Below are 26,997 nucleotides of genomic sequence, written 5' to 3'. Positions count from 1 at the left end.
AATTTTTATGAATGCTAATTTAATTGAAAACATTTAAACTTATCATAGTTATAAAACCCTGCTCGCACTTGACGGCCTCCAAAAAAGCGGCCATTTAAGTCCACCACAGCTAAAAAACAAAGAATAAGCAAATTGTTTCAAATTAAATGAAAAAATAGCTACCTTTAATAGCACTTTCGATTCGCTTAAACTCCACAAATATCTTAACTGCATCTTCTGGCACAGTTCCGAACGCTTCGTGTATAATTACGCTGTTCACTTTGCCGTATTTTGTGTTGCACTCGTCCTTCACCTCTGGCTCCAACTCCTCATCAACGTCCCCAGGCCCGACCATATTGCGAAGAAGAACAACCTTGCTTGGCGATTTCATGATTTCTGTGATGCTGGGCTCAGTATCGCCGCTAAGAGCGGCTTGGGGTGCTAATGGGGGTGGTGGCATCCCGTTGTCACTGGGACTTAGTCTAGTTGGAGAGCCAATCGCAGGTGGCGACAAGGACGAAGGCGGCAGAAAGACGTCTTTCTCGTGTATGATACGACCGCACCGTTTGGAAGTCTTTTCCACTTGCAGGGCTATTGACATACCCTGCTCAGACTTTCCCAGGCCTTGGCCATCTTTAAAGCCGTATTTGGCCATTATTTTAGCTGCGACCGAGCTTGCAGAGTATGGTGCAGTAACGTTGGAGGATCCATCTTCACTCTCTATTGACATCTCTTGGAGTGAAGGAGGAGGAGCGATGGCGGCACCCCCTCCCTGCTTTGCAACAGAGCCCACTGTCGGCGGACTATACAAGTCATCAGCGCTCTGTAGCTGGCCGAACCCGCTAAACTTCATATTTGGCGGTAAGACATCGTCTTTGTAGACTTCCCGACGACCGATGCGCCCTCGTTTCCTCTCCCGTTCCCGGTCCTTATCGCGTTCTTCTCGATGGCTTCCTCCGCCGCCAGTGATAGCTCGGGACTTCTCACTGCTCTTAGAGTTCTCTTTGAGTTTCTCGTATTCATTCGGCCACTGTGGGTCATACTCGTCCGCGAAGTCCCAGTCGTCCTTGCTCGCACTTTCCAACACGGGAAGTAGCGGCTTACCAGTGATTATGGGCTTGACCACCACCACTGGCATTGAAGCAAAAATGATGCTTCCGGCTCGACGGGGCGCTTGGCTCTTAAATTGACCACCGGCGTCATTAGCTGTAGTAAATAAATTGATAAGATAAAAGAGGCGAGAATCGTTGACGCCACTCACAGGTTTTTTGACGGCTTTCTTTACGGCCAGCTGGGTCTGCAACATTTTAATGCCAGACGACCAGCCATCAATCTCGCCAGCTCGTTGCTTCGTATCTATATCGTCATATAGATCCATCTATTTTACTTAAGAAAATAAATCTTTCAGTCCTGGTTTGGAATTAGCCTGTACATCAGTGTGACCACGCCGATAACGATCAGATACAAATAATTATCACTATATACAGATGACCGTCAAATTAGAGCCGGTGGGGAAGCGTTTAAATAGAATCGATGGAATTGGAAATGAATTCTGTTTTCATATAATTTCCAAATGTATATTAAAACAAAAAGAACTCACATAAATGTTAAAGCCTAGTAAGCCTAGTTCTCAGATCACTGAACAGTTTCGCTAGCGAAAAAACTATATTCTTTCTAGTGAGAACGAAGTTTTCATATTCACACGAATTCGTGTGCTTCGGTCATACTGTGAATCAGCTGGGCTTGTAGAGTAACAAACTAATTTGAGAAAACCACATCGAATTTGTTGAATGTAAAAGACGCTCGAGTTAAATTTGGTATTGGAATGGTGGAAGATACGCGTCTTTTTCGTGTTTTTGTCGTTTTTGCCTCCATTTCGCTTACAAGTTGAAATATAACTACACCAAAGAATACATTTTTTTCTAGTATTTTTTTCCTCGGTCTAAAAGTGTCCGCCGGTTATTTGCTACTCGCTCTCTTTCATTGGCGTCAAACGGATATCGTCGCTCTGCGTAATAGGCTGTACCTTTCGACAGTTCCTTTTTGCACGTCGGTACTCAGATACGGAAATGTGCAGAGCGTTGCCAGTCGTTTGGGATGATTGTTTGACAGATTTTGGCGAAAAGAATCAAAAATGTAATCTTTGGTGTTGTTGAATTTAAACTTGCAAGCGAAATGGAGGAAAAAACGACAAAAACACGAAAAAGGTAGCGTCGCTTATATTCAACATCTTCGAGTTTGCTTTCTTAAATTAATTTGTTTGTCAACAAGAGCCCAGCTGATTGACAGTGTGACCAAAAAACACGAACTCGGGTGAATCTGAAAACGGCGGTTTCACTAGAAGGAAAAAAGATTTTTCGATGGCGAAACTGTTCGTCAATCTGAGTACGAGGCCTAAGAAAAGAAGAATTCCTTTACACTATAATCTACAAAAATTTCTTCCAAGTATAGTAGCCAATGAAATGAGCAATAAAAAGTATTTAAGCTAATGTGGAATAAGCTTACACATTTATAAGCCCTAATGTGACATTAAGAAAACATGTGACATATACCTTCTTCCTACACTGTCCGTCCGTACACAACAGATGGGATTTTCAACACATGAGAAACTCCGGTTCCCAAGGAGCACATCCACCATCCGATACAGCTGATCTCAACAGCTGTGGCTCATCAAAACATTCCACACGTTAAAAATCTTTGTTTATGTTCTGATAACCCACAGCTGATTAGATCAGCTGTTTTTGGTTGATGCTCTATGTGAATGGAAGTTACACAGTTTTCCAAAATCGCAACAGTTTTTCAGGCATGGACTGCATGGAATGAGGGTTGCAACAAAAAAACAACATTCGCAAGCTACCGCAGAAATAAGTCCGACAAATTTTGATGGCGGACGAACTGAGTTATTTTCGAATTTTAATCTTGTAGCCCAGTACAACAGAGCCCATCGCAGCGAAACGGTTGGGATTTTTGATGGATTGTGGGCTAGTGTTAACACAGAGCGACCATTCACCATCCACTAGAGCTGGAAAATAATCGATGTTTCCATACATCGATGTTTCGATGTTTTTCAGAAAAAACATCGATGTATCGATACATCGAATTATTTTAAGGTGTTTTTGAAAAAATGTATTTTTCTCCATCACATATTATTAATCAATACCATAAATAAATCAAATTTGTAAAAGGTCTTGATAAATAATGAGGCTTTATTTGAGATCCATATATTCAGCTTATATTTCTTCTCTTTCCTTTAAAAAACAAAATAAAAACTAAATCACAATTCAATGAAAATTAAAATAAAAAACAATATCGAGTTCTACTCAAAAGAATAAGAAAATAGCTTAACTTAAGAAATCCAGTCATTTTTGTTTAAAAATAATAACATATTGACGTTTTTAGCCTTAAGCGAGCTTCGCTTTTCGCTGATAATAAGCCCGGCCTTACTGAACATCCTCTCGCTTTCAGTAGAGGTGGCCGGAACGCAGAAGTATTTAAAAACGCATGTTTTGAAAGCGTTGTCATTTGATATCTGTTAAAAGAAGAAATGGGATTTTAAGTTTAATACATTTGGCTGTCCTGCCATCAGCCGATTTGTTAAAAAAGTTCCACACAGAAGACTTCCCATATTTTTTCCGCTTTCTTGGGACCGTACTGTCGCTTTCTTCCTCTTGACAGGCAACTATATTGGACAAAAGTTACATTACAAATCATATGATTGTAAATAATAGCTCTAATTACCATTGTTATTCTGCTCTTTCAAAGCCTTCTCCATTTCTGAGCGCCGCCAACACCAATATCAAACTTTCGGAATCAGACTGTAATCTATAATTTATTTACTTAAGTTTCTTTCAAAAAACGTGCTCAGCTTACCAAGATTTTTTCCTGCCAAGTAGTGATGGGTAAAGAGGAAACATCGAACATCGATGTTTTGAAACCTCGGTGTTTCCCGATTTTCGAAAAACATCGATGTATCGATACATCGCCGATGTTTTTTCCAGCTCTACCATCCACCATCTGTCAAAAGTCACAGTGGCATATGCATAATTTCTTTAGGGAGTCTTTAACACTGTTAAACACTTTAAGATGTACTTTTTTCGTTTTTTATTTTGTTTTATTTCTATAGTTTAGTGGTTAAAAGGTAATTTAAACTTTTATATAATGGCTAATGGCATAGTCGCCGTCAGAAATCCCAACCGTTTTGCTTGGATGGGCTGTGAGATTATTAGATCTACTTTGTATTCAAATTGATGCCTGGGGGAGCGTTAACTTCCCAAGACCCCACTTCAGAAACAGATATGGCCGCCATGTCAATTCCAATTCATTCGCGCTAGGACATTAGGCGTCTACCGTTTGCCGTCTACAGTCACTGACGGTGCGTATAAACTTGCCGTCCCATTTCACGTTTCCCCCAGTATATTTAGTATATGTTGATCCCATCTCTAAATAACTGTCTTTTTAAATTAATAATTTCAGTATTTTATGGGGGAAGGCTATGAGAACACCAGTTCACACTGCCACCGTCTACCGTTAACGTCATCTTCTTACGAGTGCTCAAAACTAAGTTAAATGGCCAGGGCCACCATCGGCATGGCCTTTCGGCTGGCCAGAGCACAAGCAAAGGCCACTTCAGTGATGATTTCGACTGAGCTCTTGGCCGCTGCTCCTGCCGGAGCTTGTACAGCGTTGCGCTTCCATTCGTAGCGAAGGCGGATATGCCGTCAAGTCCTCTAATGCTTCGAGGCCAACTTGGGCAGGTAAAAGAACACCACGCAGAGCTTGCATCAGGCATAGTTCCCGCACTGCTCGTTCTTTTTGTAACTTATTTTTTAGAAAAAATAGCGGAAAACAACAATATAAAATTTTTGATTTCTTTTGAAAATAAAATCTATTTTGCTTAAAAATGTCTTAACACGACAGCAAGCGCAACAAATACTGCTCGCAGCTCCATTACCCCTGCATCTCTGGCAGGAAAAAACTCCTACATATACGGGGATCCTTGGACTTTTTTAGAAACTGCCTTGGACTGCTTTGCAAACCCGTAAAACAACACCATCAGCTCCCCTTCCTCGCTCGCATTATGCATGTCCTCTTGGGCATTAAAGATATCCGTTAACTCGCTCATATTAATGATTTTGAATTCAAGTCGTTTTGATTTGCGAAAATTCAAAAGTAAACAAGCCCAGATCAGCTGTTCGGGCCACTCACATGTCGGAGTAGCATTAGATAAATGCTAATGCGCCAATGGAAAAAGGCACATTTAAAAAGTTCGCTAATGCGCCAATGGAATAGCCAGGTATAAGAGTAATCTTAATTGTTAATGTATGGAGCTGGCCTGGCTCTTATGGTTTTTATTGCTCTTGTGGTATAACCCATTTATGTGTTCAAATAAACTGAATTATGCCATTTTACCACACAGTCCATACTTTGAAAACGGTTGGTATTTGTAATATATGAAAAACTACGATTCCCACAGAGCACAACCTTCTTATAACAGCTGATCTGAACAGCTGTGGCTCGTCGAAACAAAGTCAACAAGTCAACCATCTATGTTTTTGTTTTATTGAGCCACAGCTGTTCAAATCGCCATCGGAAAGGGGGTGGTGGATGTGCTCTGTGGAAATCGAAGTTTCACACTTTTCAGAAGTCCCAAGGGTTTTTCACGAATTAACTGCGCGGAAGGAGAGTTGCACCGAAAAAACATAAGCTAACTATAGCATATATTATTATAGCATCCGTAAGAGTCCGTAAAATTTTTAACGGCTGACTGAACGGGAAATTTTTGGAACGGAAAAACCTCATGGAGAAAGGTGCTAAAACAGAGAAATGTATTCAAATACTGGTTAAAAGGGTTAGCTATTTATTTATTATACGGGAATGACATTACATTATTCGCTCACTCATTGACAGATCCATTGAAATTTGAAAAAAAATATTTTTAAAAAAATACAATTTTGCTCATTGATGTATCAGCTCCGGTGGTATATCATTGAATGCAATTTTGAAACCGAAATCCGGTTCATATTTTTTACTATCGGTTCTGACAATTTTCTTCATTCATTGCTCATTGGAATCGTCATAGGTTTTCTTGCTCGCACTTACGTAAAATCGTATAGTTAAAAAAATAAATGAGCAATGAATGAGGCTAGCAATGTAATGTCATAAGCCTATTAGTGCCACCACTACAACAGCTTGTTGTTATACGCAAGGATGACTTAATTTTTTGATTTTTTTCTAAAATACAAATTCAAAACCACTTTTCTTCTTAGTCCACGGTTCCTTGTCGAAGAACTCTATTTGTTCAACTCTGTCGGACCTTCGCACTTACGTAAAATCGTATAGTTAAAACCAAAAATGAGCAATGAATGAGGCCAACAATATAGTGTCATAACCCCATTAACAAATGGTACATATTATTTTTCAATTTGCTCATATGGCTTCGAAAATGTTTTAAGACATACGAACAGTTTTTAAGGTATAATATATACTAGCCATGGGTTTTCCCTAAACGATGTATTGGGCGTGGCTACTTAGATCTACAGAAATCCACCCGTTATACGTATGGTTTGTAAAATTTTGCTGTTCCGGAATAGTCCCAGTTAGTCAAAATTTGAAGATGCGATCGTAAAGCGATGTTTTTTCGGTGCAACTCTAAATCACTCCTCTTGATTGAAAAATAAAGCATTGACAGAGAGAACGTAAACAATGATGACAAGGAAATATTAAAAATTTAAGGCGTCAAAACAAGTATGTACAATTATGCTGTTTGTAAATATAACTATTCTGAATTAACTGCCCATAAAATCAGCTGCAACTTAAGGTTTTGCTGTTGTACAACTTCCAAAATAATTGATAACTTATTAACTATTTAATTTTATTCTCGCAGAATCCACTTTAACAGTCTTTGTTTTTGTGGCCGGGCTATCGGTAGCCAAATCGAATGTCGGCGCAGGGGTGATTTTATACTGAAAAATACTGCGTTGTTTGGATGGTCACCTTAAATGTTAAACGGCCGTTGACCCGGCAAATTTAAAACACGAGAGCCGGAGTTTGGGAAGGCGATAGGAGAAGAGGAGAGCCCATAACGAAAGTCGCCTAAGTAAAGTTTCTTTTTGTGGTGCACGTGCACCGGTATCTTGGTGCGACATAATTTTTTTTTTAGCTGCAGCAGCGCGCCAGTGTCCACAGGCAACAAAACTTAAAGGAGAGGAAAGCAGGACTGGGAAGCCTGAAGCGGCGAAAAACTTGGTAAGTGATCGGTGTTCGAGAGTGAGGCCATGCTTATGGGCTTTTCATTCCAGAGCCGATCAGACCCAGTTACCAGTTAAAAAAAATCAGCCAGGTCACCCAAGTTGGCCTGGCGATTTTTTTTTGTGAGGCCCGGACAAGAAAGACAGTCAGAGTTTTTTTAAAGAAAATTATTACGGCGTGGAGGACCGGCACCCTTACCAAATGGCGAAAACGGGATCCAGTCGGCTTCAGTCAAATTTTTTTATTATTGTTATTAGATTTTTAGAATAATTAATTATTTTATCGTGTAGTGTTTGTTGTAAATTCGTGTGATTATTTATTTAATGATTAGGGTTACTTACATCTTTTTTTGGTTATTTTTTTATTTACACATAGGCCATAATATCTACATCTTCCTCAAATATTTTTCGTATTTACATTTGAATACATATTGTCTACATGCATTATACTTACATCTACACATAAACGTATAATAACGTCTCATACACATATTATTTATATTTAAATATTGTCAAATTGTTTGGTTTAGTTGTGTTTTTTTTTTTTTTTTTTATTTATATAAATCCATGAGTGGCCCAAGTGAGCGTGAGGATTAGAGCCCGAAGTAATATAAATTCAGTTTTTCTTTGCGTATACAATTACATTTTTTTTCCCCTGGTAAAGAAAGAATAAACAACCTTAAGAGCTCTTACAGTAGGTCAGGGTCGAGGAGTATATAAATTTTGGGAAACCCGAGAACGTACACTGGGGTCCACAAAAGGGTAATATGTTGTAAAAAAAAAACTAGTAAATAAGAATTATTAAAGGTAAATAAGAAAGATGAACATGGAGTAAAGATAAATTAATGGGAGAGGGGGGGAATATTAGTAAAAGGGGTATATAATGGTGTAATAAAAAAAAGAAAAAGGAATAAATAAAGGTAAACAAATGTATTTGGGGCAGCTGCAAGTATGTTGCTCAAGGCAGTCTGCATGGTAGGGAGGGATGAGCAGGTGACCTCAAGTTCAGCAGGAGGAACCCAAAGAATTGCCAAATGTGTGTAGGTTTAAAAAGACTAATATTTGTGTATTTTTTTGTTTGTTTGTTAATTGAAATTTAAATTCAAAAATTATGGTGCAGCATAGAGTGTTGCGAAACGTAGGACGTGAGAGTCCAACGTTTTCTGTTGTTGTGTGAGAGGGCAGGGTTAGGGGAACCACGGCCCTGGAAAATCGAGCTAGCTGGGGCAGCCCGACTCACGCAGGACCACACAGGTCCATAACATTGTTTATGTTTTGATGACCGGCAACTGCTCAAATCGGATGGCAAATGGTAGAGGCTCACTGAATGATCGGAGTTTTAATTGTGTCAAAAATCTCAACTTTTTCCCACGGATAGAATGAACGCATAAATTTTGAATATGCCGATTTTTATTTATTTATGTTTAATTACAGTTTACAATTGAAACCAGCCACTGAAATAATCCATTTAAATTTTAATTCCACACAGTCCATCCGTTGGAAACGGCTGGAATTTCAACAACTGTGAAACTTCGATTTCCATAGGGCACATCCACCTTTGTCCTTACGATTTCAGCTGATCTGCACAGCATTTGCTCGTCAAAACGTAAAAAAAGTCAACAGGTCACCCATCTTTGTTTATGTTTTGATGAGCTACAGCTGTAAAGATCAGCTGAAATCGGAAGGTGGATGTGCTCTGTGGAAACCGAAGTTTCATTTTTTTCAAGAATCCCAAAGGTTATTCAGGGATGGACTGCGTAGAAAGAGGGTTGCACCGCAGAAATATCGGCTAACTATCGCATAAATAAGTCCGTCAGATTTTAACGGCAAACTAACTAGAAAGTTTTTGGAACGGCAAAACCGTATGGACCATCCCTTCAAAGGATGGTGGAAGGTGGTTAGATCTCTGTGGAAATACCCTATAACCGATGATTTTTCCGTGCAGCACATAAATCTTGGGGTGAATTTAAATGTCGGTCATCTTCATTTCTTCGAACCAGAGTCGTTGTCGAAAGAGGCACAGGATGTCGAAAGCCGATTTTTCAATTGTAAATTTGAAACACATGCAGATCTTTCTTTTCCTAACAATATTACATTTGCATCTAACTAGAAAATAAAAATAGAAAAACCGGCCCTGTATTTCAATTTCCATCGATCCAATATCGCCGCTAAGTCAACGACGCTAGTTTGACGCACAAAATTCCAAAATTTGATGTTAAAATCATTCATTTTTTATTTCTTGCCGAAAAGCATTGGCATACAAAAATGTAAAACCCTGGTAACACCACCGGAATTTTGTCTAGGTGCAATGGGCAATGAAGGCAGCAAACTAAAAGGTTTAATTATAGAAAAAAGTCCAGTGGAGGCTAATGATTTTTGGACGCTCTATAACGCACAGCTACCAAGCGCATCCAATGATGAAGGCTGCAGCCAGCTGCTGTCGGTATTCCGAGGCGAAGTTTTCGTCAAGGGTCAGCTGTGGTCCCGTGAAATGGACCCAATAGGAAGGGCAATAAAAGTATATTTATAGTAAACAAAAAATCAACTGCTTACCAAATGTATCCCTCTAGAACCTAATGGTCTACCGCCATCCATACATACTGAAATATGTAGCTACCTGGGACCAGGCAGGGCAGAAGCATCTTGCGACGGAGAGGGTCAGACCTCTTAACGAGGCACTGGCCCAGCAGACCAACATTGAAATCTGCCTTGGCCTGCGGACGATCCTGTGCAGCTTAATATTTTTAATTGAGAAGGCTCTGGCCAGGCATTTAAACATAAGTACGCATTCAATTTATGTTACGGACAATGGCAGCTGGAGACTGGCTGGTTTCGAATACGTTTGGAAAGCGATGGAGGTCGACAAACAGCTTCTTAACTTGGCCCGTTCCTTTTTGGATTCAAACATCACTGGAGAGAACAGTGAACAGTTCTCCTTTGCCGTTCTTTGTGAGCAGGTGCTGGATGTAAGTAAAAGAGAAAGAGGTGATGGTAAAGACACTCCGCATGTAATGGAGTTCCATGAGTATTGCAGGACTCACTTAAAGCACCAAAACACTAAGCTAAGACCCACCCTTTCGGCCATATTGCTACATCCTTATTTCAACCACGAATTCGTGCTTATACATTCCTTTCTCTTCGAACTGCCGCTTAAGTCGGTGCAAGAACGCCAGCAGTTCTTTGGAAGTTTGATTGAACGCCTGCGATGCTTCGACGAGGAAGTGGTTGCTTCGCAGCTGGGTTGTCACCTGCTTTCTAGAATGGTTTTGCTGGATCCTGCCGCACAGCAATTCGTCACTCCGTATGTACTCCGTACGAAGATAGCAGACAAAGCCACGGCGTGTTTGTTTTCTCAGCAGACCTACGTTCAATACTTAATGCCACACATACTCAAGATGTTTCGCCTGCGTGATGCTCAGATCCGATTGATATTCCTGGAGTATTTTATTGACTATGTTAGTCTCTTGGGCGACGCACAACTTCAAAGTGAGATTATCCCCCATTTACAGCTTGGAATGAGCGACACTAACGACGTTTTGGTGGCCCAAACGCTTAGGTGCATGGCTGACTTAGTTTCCATACTGGGAGCTAATAAAGTTTTGGGCGGGGAGGATCGGCGACGATGCTTTTCAGATGGTCGGCCGCATCCTATTGTGTCCGCAGTTAGCCAAAATTACATGCCAGAGCCTCGGTCCATTACCCCCCTAATAAACACCAGCTCCTTTGACGTGGACGAAGATTTCATGGTCTCTGGGAGTCCCTTACCAACCGAAAGCAAAGTTGCTCCCCTATCGCTTCGCCTTAGTCCAGACGGTGGGGAAGACGAGAAGGGTGGTTTAATTTTAAATGAAAAGTCGCGGGCCTTCTGCCACAAATTCGACACCGAGACCAACTCAAACGTATATACAGAAGGCCACGAAAAAACCTTAGTCAACCTGGAAGAAGATGGAGTTTGGTCGGATTGGGATACTACAGATGAGCTCCATCGCTTACACATCAAACATTCCAAACTAAACGATCATGCAACACCAGATGAACAGAATTTTCATGATTTGGGGACCAACAAGGCCCAAGCAAATCAAACTTTAATATCCGAGTCATTTTGCAAAGACAACTTAAACCTATTCCATGAAACAAAGAAACCAACGCAAGCAGACCGTGAGTTTATGGATGATCTCAGCGCGCTGGACATACAAGTACAATCGGTGGCTCATAACTCCGCGTTAAATGAGTTTGACTTCTTTAAAGATATGGAGCCCGTTTTTGAAACGAATACTAGTAGGAGAAAGACGACGGAGATGATTAACAGCCGTTTCGCTGCTGCTACAATCAACGCCAGCAGTAGCGATCAAGATGCCGAAGCAGATCAGGGTTGGGGTCATGACGAACAAGATGATGACGACATCTGTGCGGCAAGGATGGAACAGTAAAGTTCTAGGACGCAATCATACTGTTTTTTAACCCTGATTATTCTTTAGTTATTAATTCAACTGTAAACTATTCAATAAAGTTCTATAATTTAATATAATGTATTTTTAATAATTTTAAAATGTGTTAACGCAAAAACATTTTAAAATGCAAAACTTTCTTAAGAATGTTTCCTCTTATCATTATACTAAAACGTTTGTTAACTACAAAAAATCAATCGTTAAAGTCAAGACCGCAACTATTGCGAACAAAAAAGCTTTTAAAAAGATTAAATATTGGAAACAAATTAAGTTAAAATGATATGAATAAGTTCAATTTAACCATCTTTATATTTTTGTTTTCTTATACTTAAAAAAGTTTTATTTTTTGTATAATTTTGTTATTTGCCTTTAGCTCAACTTAACCAATGATCTTAGTAACCGTAATTACATATTTAAATTAAAATTAGATCAGCTGAAATAGGTTTGTTGTTCTTGTATACGCATAAAAACCGCATATACCATTTAAAAAATGTTTTTATATAAATCAAAAGTGTGCTGCAATTGGCTGCTATTTTTTTTACAATAGGATATTGGGATTGAGAATTCAGGAGAATCACAAAAAAAATTTATGAAAGAGAGAGCTTAGCAAATGTATAAGATTTTTGTATGAATCTCAGGTCTTTAACATCCTCATTAATTGTGCGAGAATGTGTAAACAAGGAATGCACTTTTTTTTAAAAAAAAGCAGGCATTCTAAACAAGTTTTATACTTCGATTTTCTTTAAAATTTTTCTTATGCCTGGTTTGCTCTCTTCTTGTTTATTCACATTTTCATTTAGATGACATCTCTCCTACTTGTTTTTGAGTTTATGTGTTATGATTGCGTATATGTGATTTTGTATGAAAATGGTATTGATTTATTTTATTGTTTCAATGGTTTGACTTTCTTATAGACAGACGAAGCAACACACATTGCAACATTTTCAATTCAGCTCCTTGTCCTCTAAGTACTTGTATTCAAAGGTAAATCCCTCCTTTTTTCGTTGACTCCACTTTTCATAGTCAAAATAGATGTACGTACCCTGCGAAAGGTGTTCATCTTTATTAGTTACAAAAAATAACGCTATAGTCGAGTTCCCCCGACTATTAGATACCCGTTACTCAGCCAACAAACTTCAAATAATCCTCCCACAAAACAATCGCCATCTGTCGAACTGCATAGCCAACACTAGAAGCTAAGAGCGATTACCGGCAGAGCGGCGATACAGGACTTAATTACCCTATAACTTCTAAAATAAGAGCTCGAATTCTAAAATTATCTAAACCGATTGATATGACCAAAACACACACACAGAGAATAATACCATAAGTCTTACATGTCTCAGAGTGACGTGGCTTAGTGTTTCGCGATTTATTGGCGTTAGAGTGAGCGTGGCTCCGTTTTAAAAAAAATTGCTCTGCGTAAGAAATACTAGTATCTGCATTTCAAAGCCCAAATCTCGACGTTCATACAGACGGACGGGCGTGGTTAGATCGACTCGGCTGTTGATCCTGATTAAGAATATATATATATATATATATATATATATATATATATATATATATACATATATATTTCAATGTACCCTTTGAACTTACGAGTAACGGGTATAACAAGCTCATATTATCAAGGTTTGTTTTTCTCACCTGTTCGTAATCATCGTTGATAATTTTGGGTTCCTCGTGTCTTTGAAACCACATCATGTACTTGGTGTGAAAACGCCAGCTTTGCTTTTTCAGGGCCTTGGCTGCAAGATATTGGGCTTTGGATCCCTCCATGTAGTAGAACACAAAAAACAGCGTCTCCGTTGAGAGTCGTTGATAGAATTCAACGGTATCATATATTGGCAGCTGTGCCTTGATTGAAATATATATAATATAAGGAATCCATGCATGAACTAAGCCTTGTTAAAAAAAAAAAAACGTACCTGTGGATAATGCGCTGGCGTGGGAACTGGTGCTCGATGAAAGTATGTTTGAAGCTTCTCCGTGTCCATGGGTTGTGGCAGGTGATAATAGGCGGCCTCCATCATCTGAAACTGCATTTGATGCTCCTTCTGGAGTGGTGTTGGCCCTAAGGGCGTCACTCCAAGCAGCGTTGGAATGTGTGCTTCCGTTGTGGGCATTTGCTGGTGTTGGCACGAATGCACTTTGGCGTTGCCGCTGTTTGGCTGACCTGCAGCGTTCGGAAGATTCATAAGACCACTTCCGGTTGAAGGACCGTTACTGGTTGCTGCGGCATTCGTCGGAGCCGCAATCGAACCGATCGCAGCCGCAGCAACGGTAGTATTCTGAAGCTGTTGTTGTTGATGCTGCGATGTCACTTGCTGCTGCTGTTGATTGGCAGTGGTTTCCGATATAAAACTCTGTTGGAGGAGTGATTGCTGCTGTCTTGTGTCAACGTTGATTGTTTGCTGCTTATTTTGTAAATTAGTATCGATCGCGGATCGATCAATGGCTTCCTGTGCCATAGTTTTTAGGGAAATCGTGTCGACGAAACTGCTGCCGTTGTCAGAAGTACTGTCCGAGACAGGCAGCCCTGAAAAATGAAACGATAGATCAGTTAATATAATGATAAATAAAGTTTCCACTAGTTTTCGAAGCGCTTAGTTAGGTTACCCAAAGCTAAGCGGAAGGCGTCGTTAGTAAGTGGCGAAATAGAAACTATGGCGTGAACTTCGCCTATGGTTTTGACATTTAAATGTAACAGCTTCTTCGCAGAACGCGGGTTGTCTATGTATATCGTTTGTGAAAACTTCCATATTGATAGGAAGCCGGCGAAATATAATAATGGAAAGACATTGCGAGACATGATTAAGAGGAGCCCTGTTCTATTTGTTCTCTGAGCTTAACTTTAAATACGGAGTATGTTTTCGGAATTTTCGCCCACAGCCACAATGCGTTCGGAGCCTGTATCGTATGCTTCCTTCACATTATCTCATTATGATTTGATATAATTATATATGTATTGACTGGACTGTATAATTAAAAATTTTACATTTTTGCGGCACAATTAAATTTTGGAATATTTTACTATGCCTGGGGTATAATTTTTTGTATCATAATGGATTTGGAATATAACTTATCTGAAGCCACCAAAGCTGATGGCTTTATAAAGGAAATAAATGAAAAAATTTAACTTTGCTTATTTATAGAAAAAAAATGTATCTTAAAATCAAAAGTATTTGGGCTTGAATGCGGCTAAATACGGAGTTGATTGGGCAATCACATTTTTTCGATTGCGGTTTCTTAATTTGGTAGTTTTCATTCAAATTTCTCTGTCATTTATAAACACCATCTTACCATTTAGTACAAGTGAGGAATTAGTTTGAAGATTGGATAAGTGTGTCGCCTGTTGCTGCTGCGCCTGGGCGCCTGCTCCTACAATAGATGCCACCGTGGGAGCTATCGCTTGTTGTAGCGGCAATGCAGGACCATTTTCCAGGAGAGCTAGAATCAGGACATCACTTTAAGTATTGACAATAAGTATGATTGAGCCCTCCTCCTACATGAATTATGTTTTGCCACTGCAGCAAATGCAATTGTTGGTGTTGCTTGAATCACAGATGGGCCTTGAACGGTGACACTGCTCGCGATCGGAGAGGAATTCAATACAGCTGACGTAGACGCGCTGAGGCCAGGCGTTGGAGCGTGAGGCTGTACCGCAGGATTGTGACTACTAGATGCCGATTGTGCCGCTCCCGTTCCCGTTGTGGAGTTGCCACTTCCGTTTCCAGTGCTATTGTTCTGCGACAAGCTTGGGGTCGCGACGATTGAAGACACTGAGGGTAGGTGCAGATGATTTTTACTGGGAGTTGAGCTGACAATCTTATTGACTGAAGCTGTATAAGAATACACAGTTAGTAAAGGACGGAAAAATTGTGCAGGGACTTACCGTCACTACTCAAAGGCAGCTTGGCCATCGGTCGCAGAGGTGTGGGCTTAATAAGCTGCTGAGGTTGTGGCTGCAAACCAAAAAAAAACATTTATAGCATGACTCATAATAGACAATTTAAAAAAAATGTTTACAAAAATTTTGAACATACTTTTAATTTGCTGATGGCATTGCTTTCGCTGTTCTTGTTGCGTTTATCTCCAACACCACCTGCTCCGCAGGTCATGACAGCTGTGCTGCCCGTTGGATCTGTAGATGTGGTGGCCGATGATGAAGCTGCGCTTGTGTCGCTCGCATACCCTATATTGTTGCCATTCGACTGTGCCAGTGCCTGTTGCTGCTGCTGGAACAGTGTAGCGCTGGCTGCGCTGCTGCCGCTACTGGTCAACGCCTGCGTCGAGGTGTTTAAAATCTGTTGCACAGTGACGGGCGACTGTGACGGACTGCCGCCGGAAGTGACGCTGCTTGGGGACCCGCTTGTCTCGTTGCTGTTGTTACTGTCCGTCGTGGCAGTGCCGCTTAGCTCCACTTCGTCGAGTCCGATGATGTCGTCGTAGATGAATTCATTTTCTTCAAAGTCTGGCTCTTGCGATGAATCAATGTAGTATTCAACATCGTCTTTGATCTTGTTTACCTGCTCTGCTTCGACTCCGTCGTTGTCGAGCAGCCTAAGCAGGGTTTCCAGTTTTGATATATGGAATTTATGCCGGTCCAGTTTCCCCCGTAGGTCATCCATTCGCTCTTGTTTGTCTCTATCCAATCGTTTCTTTTTACCTGCCAGCAGCGATTCGATCTCACTCTCATACTGGTCAATCTGTATTTGGAGTGAACTTATTGAGCTGGTTAACCAATTGCGCGCATCATCTTTGATCCGCTGGGCAGGATCCATCTTTTGTGCAGCGCCCAAACCTTCCTTCGAGTAAGCCTTTGTTTTCGTTTCGCGTTCAACCACCTTAAAACGTTCCATTTGCTGGAAGACAAATAATTCGGAACGGTTCGTCAAAAATATAAAGTTAATAAGGAAAAACCCACAGTTTCAATGAGCCTTCGATTCTCGAGCAGCGCGCTTTTATCCTTTATCTCGGCGGAGGCAATCCATGATTTAATCTGGTCGCGTAATCGCTGAAGCTTTTTAATTTCTTTTTTAAGATCTGCCTCATACTTCTCCTGCAGGTGTTTTTGCTGACAGAATATAAATAGGACATCAGAATACATATTTGTTAAGCCAGCTCAGATAGTTTTAGTTTTAAACTCACCTTTTGGTTGGTGTTTGTCGCATTGTGAACTTTTTTCCAAATATCCTCAAAAGTTTCAACGCCTTCGGCTACCTTTTTTAAACATCGATCAATTTCGCCTAGTCACGAAAAAAAAGTTAATTGTTAGTGCGGCTGAATATAAAAGGAAGCTCGGTTTGGTTACCTTGTAGTTTTCTCGTCGCTGCCATGGCTATGTGTGCTCTTGTGGGTTTTGGTGACGCAAAAAGTCAGACATAGTCTGCTGCGATCTGGGGCGGTAGTTTGACTTTAACACCCTGTCAGAAGCCTTGAAGGTGCTTTGGGGAGTCAGCCAGGTGCGTTCAAGTGGGTCACACAACCCTTACGGCGTGGTGGAGAAATAAGTAGATTTTTTCTGTTTAACTGTTGGAGAGGCGCGCAGAATACGGTACACCTAAAACGTTACGAGGACTGCCAGAATGGTTTGCTCTGAGAACCACAAAAAATTACCTCAGGTACTCCGCAACACTAAATGGAATACCAACCAAAAATGTCAGGACTAATATATTCAGTAGCCTTTCGCCTTTCTTTAGAAGATTTCGATTTTTGGCTGTCGGTTTGTGGGCTTTGCTGCAAAGGGAAGGCGCACAACGTGGCAGCAGTTCTCTAGTTTTTTGGATATTGATTAGTTTGCCGTTGAATGTGTCCAGGGCATTATCAAATACATAGAATTATGCATTAATACTTTTTAATAAACGCTTAAAGACTTTTCGCTTGCTTTTTGTTCTCTTCTTCTCCGCACATTCCGCCATCTTGGAATATATACCAAGAATACAATTTTAAAATTTATCGATATATCGATTGCATTGTCTTCTACTAAATTTAAAATAATTCAAAGATATATAACTAAAGTTAAAAAATATTAAAATTAATTTAAGTAAATTAAAAGGGGTATAAGGAAAGCTGTATTGAAAGCTAAAACATATTATATTTTATTTTTGTTGTTAATAGCGTATTTCCACAGAGATCCATCCACCTTTTACCGCCCGTTGAATGCCCTCTTTCCACACAGTCCATCCGTTGGAAACGGTTGGAATTTTCAACATATGTGAAACTCCGATTTCCACAGAGCACATCTATCTTTCGATAACAGCTGATCTGAACAGCTGTAGCTCGTAAAAACGTAAGCAAAGTCAACAGGTCAACCATCTTTGATTATGTTTTGACGACCCACAGCTATTGTAATCATGGCAAAAACCATCCAAGAACGTGAAGGCCTACCAAACGCTTTGGTGGCTACAATAGAGGACTGGCTTTCTTCGGTTGGGATAGGCACTGCGCGCCACAAGACGGAGGCTGTTCTTATATCCAGCCGGAATAAGGTGGAGACAGCTACAATTCCGGTCGGAGACGTGTGCAGACAGTGTGCAAGGCAACAATCCTATACGCCGCCCCAATATGGACCGTCGCTGCTGGTACTAAGTTATACATAAAGGGTCTGATATCAACGGACAGGCTTTGTACCCTTAGAGTGTGCTCTAGTTTCCGAACCATATCGGATGACGCAGCCACGTCATAGCTGGCACGGTCCCTGTAGATCTGCAACTGTATATGCAGCGTCATTGACGGTAGTCGGTAAATGTTAGACGGAGGCTAATGTGAAAAGGCAAAAATATTTGCGATGGTTAGCCGATTTTTTGTCGGTGCAACTTCCCACGCAGTCTATCCATGTAAAACCGTTTATATATTTGAAACAAGTGAAAATTTGATTTCCACAGAGCTCATACACTTTCCACCTCTATTTAATAGTTGCTTTAAACACCTGTAGCGAATAAAAACATAAACAAAGATGGCTGACCTGATGACTTTGCTTATGTTTTGCGAGCCATAGCTAACTCCAAATTCTTGGCGCGAAAGATTTGAAATGACATGACGGCCATTTTTGTTTCTATGAACCAAAGGCGAAGTCAAAAGAGAAGGGGGGCTTGAGAGATTAACGCTCCCAAAGGCAAACATTTTAATACAGAGTTGACATAAGCCATGATTTAAAAGTTTAGATAACTATTTAACAGCTAATCCATAGCATTAAAATAAAATAAGAGTTTGATGGAGTGGAAGATCCTCCTAAAAAAATCTGCATACGCCGCTGTGACTTTTGATATGCGGTGGATGGTGAAAGGTGTATGGTGCCTCTGAGGAAATACCAGTCCACAATCCATTAAAAATCAAAACCGTTTCGCTGGGATGGGATCAAAAAATTCTCAATATACTGGGTGAAACAGCACAAGATAGAAAAAGCAGTAGACTGTGCAATATTTTGGGAAATTTTGGGACGGCATAAACAAAATATAAACAAAAATGGTACTCCATATAGTATATAAGAATTAAATGTTTAATAACTCAGTAATTTATTAATATTTAATCAATTTAATTTAATATTAAATCAATAAAAGAAAAAAAAAAATTGTATATGCAACGTCACTGACGGTAGACTGTAAACGGTAGACGGCGGCTAATGTGAATAGGCTATAATTAATGCGTTGATATGCCAATGTTTTTTTTTCAGGGCAACCATCTTCCACCGTGGTCCGTCCCTGCAAGACCGTTTGAATGTTTAAGAAATAAGTGAAACTTCCATTTCCACAGAGCATATCTACCATCCACCTCCTGATAATAGATGATTTGAAAAGCTGTAGCTAACAAAAGCATAAACAAAGATGGCTGACCTGATGACTATGTTTATGTTTTGCGAGCCACAGCAGTTCAGATCACCTGTTATCGGAAGGATGTTGGTGGATGTGTTCTGTGGAAATCGGAGTATCACATATGCCGTTTCCAAGGGGTGGGCATTATTGCCTTTTCCCACAAATATGCATCCACTCTTTAACATTATAGCCTATTTCCACAGAGATCCTTCCACCTTCCGTTGAAGGGATGGTCCATAACGTTTTGCCGTTCCAAAAACTTCCCAGTTAGTCCATCATTAAAATTTGACGGACTTTGACGGACTAATTTATGCGATAGTAAGCCAATGTTTCTGCGATGCAACACTGTTTCAACGCAGACCATCCCTGAAAAACCGTTGAAATTTTTTTTAATAAAATCTGGAAAATCTGCAAGGCACGTCAAACGTGGCAGTACATAGGATCACCATGAAGGACGATCAGCCGATCAAACAGCGGTACTATCCGAAGAATCCAAAAATGCAGGGCGAGATCAACGTTAAAGTAGACGAGCTACTTGAAAAGGGCTGCATCGAACCGTCAAGGAGTCCGTACAGCTCACCAATAGTCATAGTGAGGAAGAAGACCGGGAAATGGAGGCTGTGTGTGGATTTCAGGCAGATCAACGCAAAATCCGTGAAGGATGCATATCCAATGCCGATGATCACCTACATCCTGGACCAACTCCGAGAAGCTAAGTATATTAGCAGCCTCGACTTAAAGGACGGGTAATGGCAGATACCGTTGGAGGCAGCCAGCAGGCACTACACCGCATTCACAGTGCCAGGGAAAGGCATGTTTCAATGGAAAGTTATGCCTTTTGGTTTACACTCGGCATTAGCAGAAATGATGCCGCACGCCTTCGCGTATCAGGATGATATAATCGTCATCGGACGGACGCTAGAAGGAAGGAACTTCAGGAAGGAACTTCAATACTTAGGGCATCGCATTACAGACCAAGGCATCGGGACGGATCCGGAAAAAGTATCAGCAATAGCATTGCTAAAACCACCGGCAACTGCCAAAGAGCTGCGGCAGTATTTGGGAGTGGCGTCGTGGTACAGGCGTTTTGTGCCAGATTTTGCCACGCTAGTGCATCCGCTGAACGCCCTTCTCCGAAAGGGTGTCAAATTCAGCAGGCCTTTGACCCAATTTTGGCATGCCCGGATTTCACAAAACCGTTTGTGCTGCAGACCGATGCCAGCGATTATGGGCTGGGTGCCATTCTCACTCAAAATTCCGACCAGGGTGAGCGGGTGATCTCCCATTCCAGCCGGACCCTAATCGACTCGGAAAAAAATTACTTGGCCACTGAAAAAGAATGTTTAGCAATCGTTTGGGCCATAAGAAAACTAAAGCCATACCTGGAGGGATACCACTTCAAAGTGATAACAGATCACATGGCCCTGAAGTGGTTGAATAGCATCGAGAGCCCAACCGGAAGAATCGCACGGTGGGCACTGGAGCTCCAACAATACGACTTCGAAATCGCATACAGGAATAGCCAGCTGAATATTGTGCCGAATGATGAAAACGAAGCCACCTGGTCAACCAGCGAAACAAGCCGAATGTAGCTGGATAAGGGACATGAGGAGCAAGATGGCACAGAACCCCAAAAAATATCCGGATTATTTAGCGGAGGCCGACCGGCTGTACCGGCACATTCCTCAATGAGCCGACAACGAGGATGTGGTCGCATGGAAGCTATGCGTACCAATCGAATCAAGGCAGCGAGTCATGGCCGAGAACCACGATATTCCGACGGCCGGAAACATGGGCAGCCGAAAGACGATCGCGAGGGTGTCAGCGAGGTATCATTGGCCGGGCATGCACCGCGATAATAGGAAGTACGTGCGGAACTGTGAGAGCATTCAGCTGCAGGCAGCCGGAAAAATGCTCACACAGACCCCAGAGGAGCCCTGGGCTACAGTATGCGCTGATTTTGTCGGTCGAGGCACGGGAACTCGATGCTTTTAGTGCTCGTCGATCGGTTCTCGAAGTGGTCGAAAATAGTGTCAATGCGTAGGGCTACCACAGAGACGCTGGAAAAGGCAATCCGGGAAAGGATTGTCTCAAGGTACGGCGTGCTGAAGGTCTTGATCACCGATAACGGGGTCCAATTCTCGAGCAGGACGTTCAAGCGGTTCTTGACAGAGTTGGGAGTGCGGCACCAATTCACAGCCCCGTACACGCCACAAGAAAATCCCACGGAGAGGGCCAATAGAACTTTAAAAACAATGATCGCCCAGTTTGCCGGACAAGACCAGAGAACGTGGGATGAGAAATGGCCAGAATTGCAGCTGGCCGTGAACACTAGTGTAGCCGAGTTCACAGGGTATTCACCGGCATTCGTCACGCAGGGTAGAGAGCACAGGTTACCGAACGCGTTGTTTGATGAAGAAACCGCCGGCACAGGAAGGAAAACACAGACCCGGTCGGAAAATGCAAAGAAAATAAACGAAATCTTCGAGCTGGTCAGACGGAACATGGAGAAGGCGGCGCAGGATCAGGCGCGCCACTCCAATCTCCGGAGGCGCCCTTGGAAACCACAGATCGGAGACACGGCATGGGCCAAGGAGCACCATCTATCCAAGGCAGCAGAAGGATTCGCGGCGAAACTGGCCCCAAGATACGAAGGTCCGTTCAGTATAATTAATTTCGACTCCCCGATATTGTGTAAATTATTGCGTACATAAACTTATAGGTAAGTGAAAACTTTTTATTTTCCTAATGTTTCTTTATATGCTACTGTTGCCAAACAGTAAGGTAAGTTTTCAATTTCAACTTTGCGGGCCTAACACTTTGGGCTAGTTCTTTTTTCTTGAGTTGGCAGGAATGCTATTGACATCTGGGCCAAATTTCATTTCATTTCATTCAAATCAAAAAATGTTGTTAGGTTTGTAAAAGAATGATGGCCCATGTACAAAATGTTCGTAAAAAGAGGTTTGTCGATTGAATTAATGGTACTTTGTTATCCCTTTATTTTATAAATAAAATAAGTTTATTAAATATTAAGGAAAAACTATGCAACTTTTTTAATAAAGTTTTAGAGGGTTAACTCGAACAGCTACTCTTCATATGAAGCTCTAACCAAAAATTCAAAAACGGAAGTTTCAAATTGCACTAAACCAAAAGAACCAAAAAACTTCTTCAGTTCGGTAAGTTCATCTAAGGTAAACTTAAAAATACAAATTTAAAGAACCATTTAGTTTACTTCAATATATTCCAACTCTAACAGGTAAATAATCAAATTTGCGTCTACATAATTACGGAAATGCCACTATGTCACGTTGAAAATTAAGCTTTAGAAGCCTTTGTTTACAATATCGGAACGTCCTGTCAATATGCCATGCCTAAAAACGTTCAGATGCCACCACTACGTTACGTTGAAAAAAAGCTTTAGAAGCCTTCCGTGTGCATTATCTGAACGTCCTGTCATGCCATAGCATGAAAAACGATCTAGTCCAATTCAGAAATGCGCAGATCCGAGTTCGTGTTTCTAAACACATGAATTAATTAGAAAAACATTGGCTGATGATCATTATCAATAGGGGATTACCAAATATCTGTTAACGAACGTATTAAACTTTTGATAAGCACTTCAGGGTACAGCTTCGATAATTTGCAGGATCAAATGCTACAAAACCAGAGTTGTTAGAGGAGTCTGAAGTCGACGTTTGTAAAAGTGCTGAAATTATTCTCCCAAAGCATTTAAGATGCGCTTTACAGAGTCGACACAAAATATGCAGAAAAAGCTTTAGAGTTATCTTTGTATCACTCATATCTAGAAAAGGCTGATCAACAGTTGCAGAAGACGAATTGAGAAAATTCGCCATTTGTGCGCTCCGAATTTTTATTGTTTTTGGGATATATCAAAATTTATACTAATCGGTCACTTAATATATAAACTTTAATATCTCCGTTGCAGAAGACGAAGTTGAGAAAATTCGCCATTTGTGCACTCCGAATTTTTAATATTTTTGGGATATATCAAAATGTATACTAATCGGTCACTTAATATCTACGTTCGCCTCGCGAGCTTCGTAATTTATATTAACAATTTATTTAAACTTTTGTTTTTACTTTTCTGTGTTTTTGTGATTTTGCAGTTTCTGTTTTGTGCTTTGTCAGTCCATGTCAGTCTCTCTCTTACGGTTACTTAAACTGCTGCAACGAACTGATTTTCTTTGTTATCTGCTCGCTACGAATGTCGTGCGTCTAGCTCAGAAGATGTAAGTGCTCGTCCCACCAAATTTATATATACGTGACCGCCCTGTTGACCAGTGAAAACGCACAAAAAGACTGGGAGTATACAGTGATCTTTTATTCGCCGACTTGACCCTCGGCCGGGGTGGTGTATTGATAATGTAGAACTATGTTCTGCCGTCGTCTCCTTCCCACGTTGAACATCGCCGAAAGTGGTGTCTCCCTCGCCGGTTTCCCTTGCGATGTCTTCTGCTGCCCTTGGCTCGGCGGGGTTACAGGGATTAGGGATGCGTCACCGTTCCCAGACTAGGGTGAACAGGCACTGTGCTCTCAAGGCGTACGCCTCTCGCAGCCGCAGCCTCCTGTCCCTTGCTCTGTCCCGGCCGGTCGCACCGGACGTCGGCTCAGTTTCTACCTGACGGTTCAGGCGTACGCCGGGAGCCGCCAACGCAGCTCCTGGGTCAAACGGCAGGTTCTAGACAAACGCTTCCACCCTACCCTCTCTGCCGCAGGCTTAAGAATTCGAAGTATATGCTGCTCGCCCGACGCTTGTTGTTCCTCGTCCTGGGGTCCTCGTTGTCCTTGTTCTGCCTCCAGGTATCTCGACCGGCTCTGCTCCTTGTTGGCGACTCGGTAAGCTGCCGTTCTGGGACTCTAGCGGTGGACCGCTGTGCTCTCAACGCATACGCCTTTCGAGACACCAGCTGAACAACCGCGCGTCCTTCCGGGCTAGTCGCACCAGGACCTTATACAGTTCCTGCAGGACGATCAGGCATACGCCGGAGTTCGCCAATGCAGTCCTTGTAGGTAGGCTCCGCTCCTTGTTGGCGACTCGGTAAGCTGCCGTTCTGGGACTCTAGCGGTGGACCGCTGTGCTCTCAACGCATACGCCTTTCGAGACACCACCTGAACAAACGCGCGTCCTTCCGGGCTAGTCGCACCAGGTCCTTGTACAGTTCCTGCAGGACGATCAGGCATACGCCGGAGTTCGCCAATGCAGTCCTTGTAGGCAGGCAACTAGTTCTAGACAACTTTCCTTCTGAGCCCACGGTTCTTTGTCGAAGGACTCTATTTGTTAAACTCTGCCGGACACGCCGGGTGGGATGCCAAGCTCAAATCGCGACAGAAGTTGTGACAAAGCGCCGTAAGGACCTCAGTTACCTGTGTCTCAATTCGGAGACTTTAGCTCTAAGTCCCGAACGTCTCGACGTAGCGATCTTGTTTCCTTGATGACTCCGCACGGCTTTACTTGCTCCTTCACGTTGTTTCACTGGTTACTGGTTCACTTGATGACTGTTACTTGTTCACTTGGTAGAAATCGACTGATCCAGCTTCCTGCGCTCGGCCGGTTTATATAGGCCTCCGTTTACCGCTTGTTATCGGTCTTCTTGCCTCCTGGTCCAAAGTCCATGATTTTACCGTTCGACCTTTCGCCCTCTGCGCACGGCACCAATATCAGGGTCCAAAGTGCCGTCCCGTTACTTCCTTCTGCCCACGGCCCTTCGCCGCTCTCTTCTATTGCTGTCCCTCTCGGACTCTCCTTGTCCTTGTCTGGTGCTCAGTGCACCATTCTCTCTCGTCGCACTACCGTTACTACGGGCGCGTAACTGGTAACTGGTAGGCCACTGCTTTCATGCGCTTACTCTGCTTGCTTTCTAACTTGTGGGGAGTTATTCAACTCCTCACACTGCTCTCTTTAAAATTTCAGTCCCCATTCCCTAATACAGTGGTCATCCGATTAAATATAAATATATTATTACAAATTTTCCGTGCTTCTGCAAAAAATGCAATTTGATGGTCAGGGCTGACCAGACTTGATGGCTATGTGAAAATTTAGTGCACACAATATTACAGGCCGAACAAGTTATGACCTTTCTAAGGGACCCAATCTGCGATTCTGTTGTGATGCTTGTGTGGAGGTTGCGAACGAGTAAAATTGTTCATGCGACTAACTTAAGGCTGCATTTTAGAGACTATCAGCTGTTTCGATTTGGCTAGAGATAGTTTTCGCAAATAAGCTGCTTTCTGCGCTGGATTCGCAGTTTAACAGCCGCAAGCTATTAACGGAGTCCCCAAAGCGTAAGAATTCCTCTGGAGGTAGGCCGCCTAAGGAGAACACCCCGCAGCCATCCTCAAGCGAGCAGCCTCCTTGCCTCCTTTCTTATTTTTTTTTTTAGATTTTGTTTATTTTGTATGCACTTTATTGTCGTTGCTCTCCAGTTCATTGTGTATCGGAAAGTTGTGATTAATCCAAACGCAAGTGTGAAATCTCGCTCACAAGCACAAGCAGACGCAAAAGACTTTTATTTTCATCGCTCGCTACAAAAAGGTCTGCGAGTGAACAGGACGAAAAGGAAACACGAAATTGATTTTCGTTTGAGCACAGACTAATTGGTTCAAGATACAGTTATTTTTAGACTTTAAAAAACGGTCAACTGTTATTTTCGAGCTCCGATTTAAAATTCATTGTCATTATAGCCTTGCAGAGGGTATTATAATTTCAGTCAGAAGTTTGCAACGCATTGAAGGAGACTCTCCGACCCTATAAAGTATATATATTCTTTATCAGCATCACTAAAAGAGTCGATCTAGCCATGTCCGTCCGTTTCTACGCAAACTAGTCTCTCAGTTTTAAAGCTATCTGCATGAAACTTTCCCAAAAGTTGTCTTTCTATTGCAGGTAGTATATAAGTCGGATCGAGCCGGATATAGCATATAGCTCCCATAGGAACAATCGGAAAAATAAATAAAAAAAATTATAACATTGTTGTTTTTCAATTTTTTTTTTTAGTTTTTCGAGATATGGTTAAATATTTCAGAATTACGGTTTAAATTTGATCAAAATCGGACGACTAGCTCCCATAGGAACAATCGTATATAAGAACTATCAAATTATTAAGCTGCAAATCATCATAGCGTCAATGTTTTTAAACACACACGCAAGTAAATCATAATTTTAACGTTTTCAAGAGTATTTAGTTTTTGAAATAGCTGCAATGGTATATGAACTTCGGCTTGCCGAAGTTTGCTTCCTTTCTTGTTTCAATTAACTTTAACTTGTTGACCTGCCTTGATAAATCAATTCACTACTATACATATTTATAACGGAGAAGGAGTATTTTCTTGGTCTGCCATTTCGATTGCGCAGTAAGTCCCGATCGCAACAAACTGACCACCGCTTTAAATACCAGAGCTCATCTTCTTGCTCTCCGGTTCTCTCTATCTCTATCTTGGGCGACCGGGCCTCACTCGACGACTACGCCACTCTATAAGAGATCTGACAAT

General features: G+C 41.6%; 3 protein-coding genes and 1 long non-coding RNA gene across 9 annotated transcripts; 1 reads left to right on the top strand and 3 right to left on the bottom strand.

Moving 5' to 3' along the window:
- LOC128253230 (splicing factor 45) lies at positions 1-1,509 on the bottom strand. Its single transcript, XM_052981491.1, is given in 4 exon segments — positions 1-109; positions 163-1,128; positions 1,131-1,185; positions 1,241-1,509. Coding segments are annotated over 4 exon segments (1,233 nt in total). The 5' UTR covers positions 1,358-1,509; the 3' UTR covers positions 1-14.
- A 1,816-nt stretch (positions 1,510-3,325) lies between these two features.
- Positions 3,326-3,978, bottom strand: LOC128253245 (uncharacterized). Of its 2 annotated transcripts, none has more exons than XR_008267410.1 (3): positions 3,850-3,978; positions 3,718-3,801; positions 3,326-3,658 (listed from the first exon to the last, which is right to left on the bottom strand). It is a non-coding gene; the product is annotated as an uncharacterized LOC128253245 (long non-coding RNA). The 2 variants fall into 2 exon arrangements; XR_008267411.1 differs by having other exon boundaries at positions 3,718-3,794; positions 3,850-3,950.
- A 5,451-nt stretch (positions 3,979-9,429) lies between these two features.
- LOC128253225 (protein-associating with the carboxyl-terminal domain of ezrin) lies at positions 9,430-12,239 on the top strand. The gene is made up of 2 exons (XM_052981470.1): positions 9,430-9,744; positions 9,797-12,239. The coding sequence occupies exons 1-2, from the start codon at positions 9,439-9,441 to the stop codon at positions 11,654-11,656; spliced, it is 2,166 nt and encodes a 721-aa protein (XP_052837430.1). The 5' UTR covers positions 9,430-9,438; the 3' UTR covers positions 11,657-12,239.
- A 137-nt stretch (positions 12,240-12,376) lies between these two features.
- Positions 12,377-17,613, bottom strand: LOC128253221 (CCR4-NOT transcription complex subunit 3). Of its 5 annotated transcripts, none has more exons than XM_052981459.1 (11): positions 17,294-17,612; positions 16,989-17,237; positions 16,826-16,923; positions 16,602-16,751; positions 15,721-16,539; positions 15,570-15,639; positions 15,184-15,516; positions 14,978-15,124; positions 13,603-14,213; positions 13,322-13,531; positions 12,377-12,717 (listed from the first exon to the last, which is right to left on the bottom strand). In XM_052981459.1, exons 2-11 carry the CDS (start codon positions 17,011-17,013, stop codon positions 12,619-12,621), a joined length of 2,562 nt encoding a protein of 853 aa, XP_052837419.1. In that variant the 5' UTR covers positions 17,014-17,237; positions 17,294-17,612; the 3' UTR covers positions 12,377-12,618. The 5 variants fall into 5 exon arrangements, with proteins under 5 accessions (XP_052837419.1, XP_052837416.1, XP_052837418.1 ...); XM_052981456.1 differs by having other exon boundaries at positions 16,989-17,272; positions 17,329-17,612; XM_052981458.1 differs by having other exon boundaries at positions 16,989-17,254; positions 17,329-17,612.
- Positions 17,614-26,997: the final 9,384 nt, after the last annotated feature.

Source organism: Drosophila gunungcola (genome assembly GCF_025200985.1).
Source record: "Drosophila gunungcola strain Sukarami chromosome 2L unlocalized genomic scaffold, Dgunungcola_SK_2 000007F, whole genome shotgun sequence".
Taxonomy (NCBI): Eukaryota; Metazoa; Arthropoda; class Insecta; order Diptera; family Drosophilidae; genus Drosophila; species Drosophila gunungcola.
Note: the sequence above shows the minus strand (reverse complement) of the source record. Positions and strands in the feature narration are given on the sequence as shown.

Excerpts from the sequence above, each read along its gene's own strand:
- LOC128253225 (XM_052981470.1), top strand. The coding sequence starts at position 9,439 with ATGTTAAAATCATTCATTTTTTATTTCTTGCCGAAAAGCATTGGCATA. Across the intron at positions 9,745-9,796 it reads CAATAGGAAGGGCAATAAAA|AACCTAATGGTCTACCGCCA; the intron begins GTATATTTATAG and ends GTATCCCTCTAG.
- LOC128253221 (XM_052981459.1), bottom strand. The coding sequence starts at position 17,013 with ATGGCAGCGACGAGAAAACTACAAG. Across the intron at positions 15,517-15,569 it reads GCTGCCTTTGAGTAGTGACG|CTTCAGTCAATAAGATTGTC; the intron begins GTAAGTCCCTGC and ends ATTCTTATACAG. Across the intron at positions 14,214-14,977 it reads TTCCTCACTTGTACTAAATG|GGCTGCCTGTCTCGGACAGT; the intron begins GTAAGATGGTGT and ends TTCATTTTTCAG.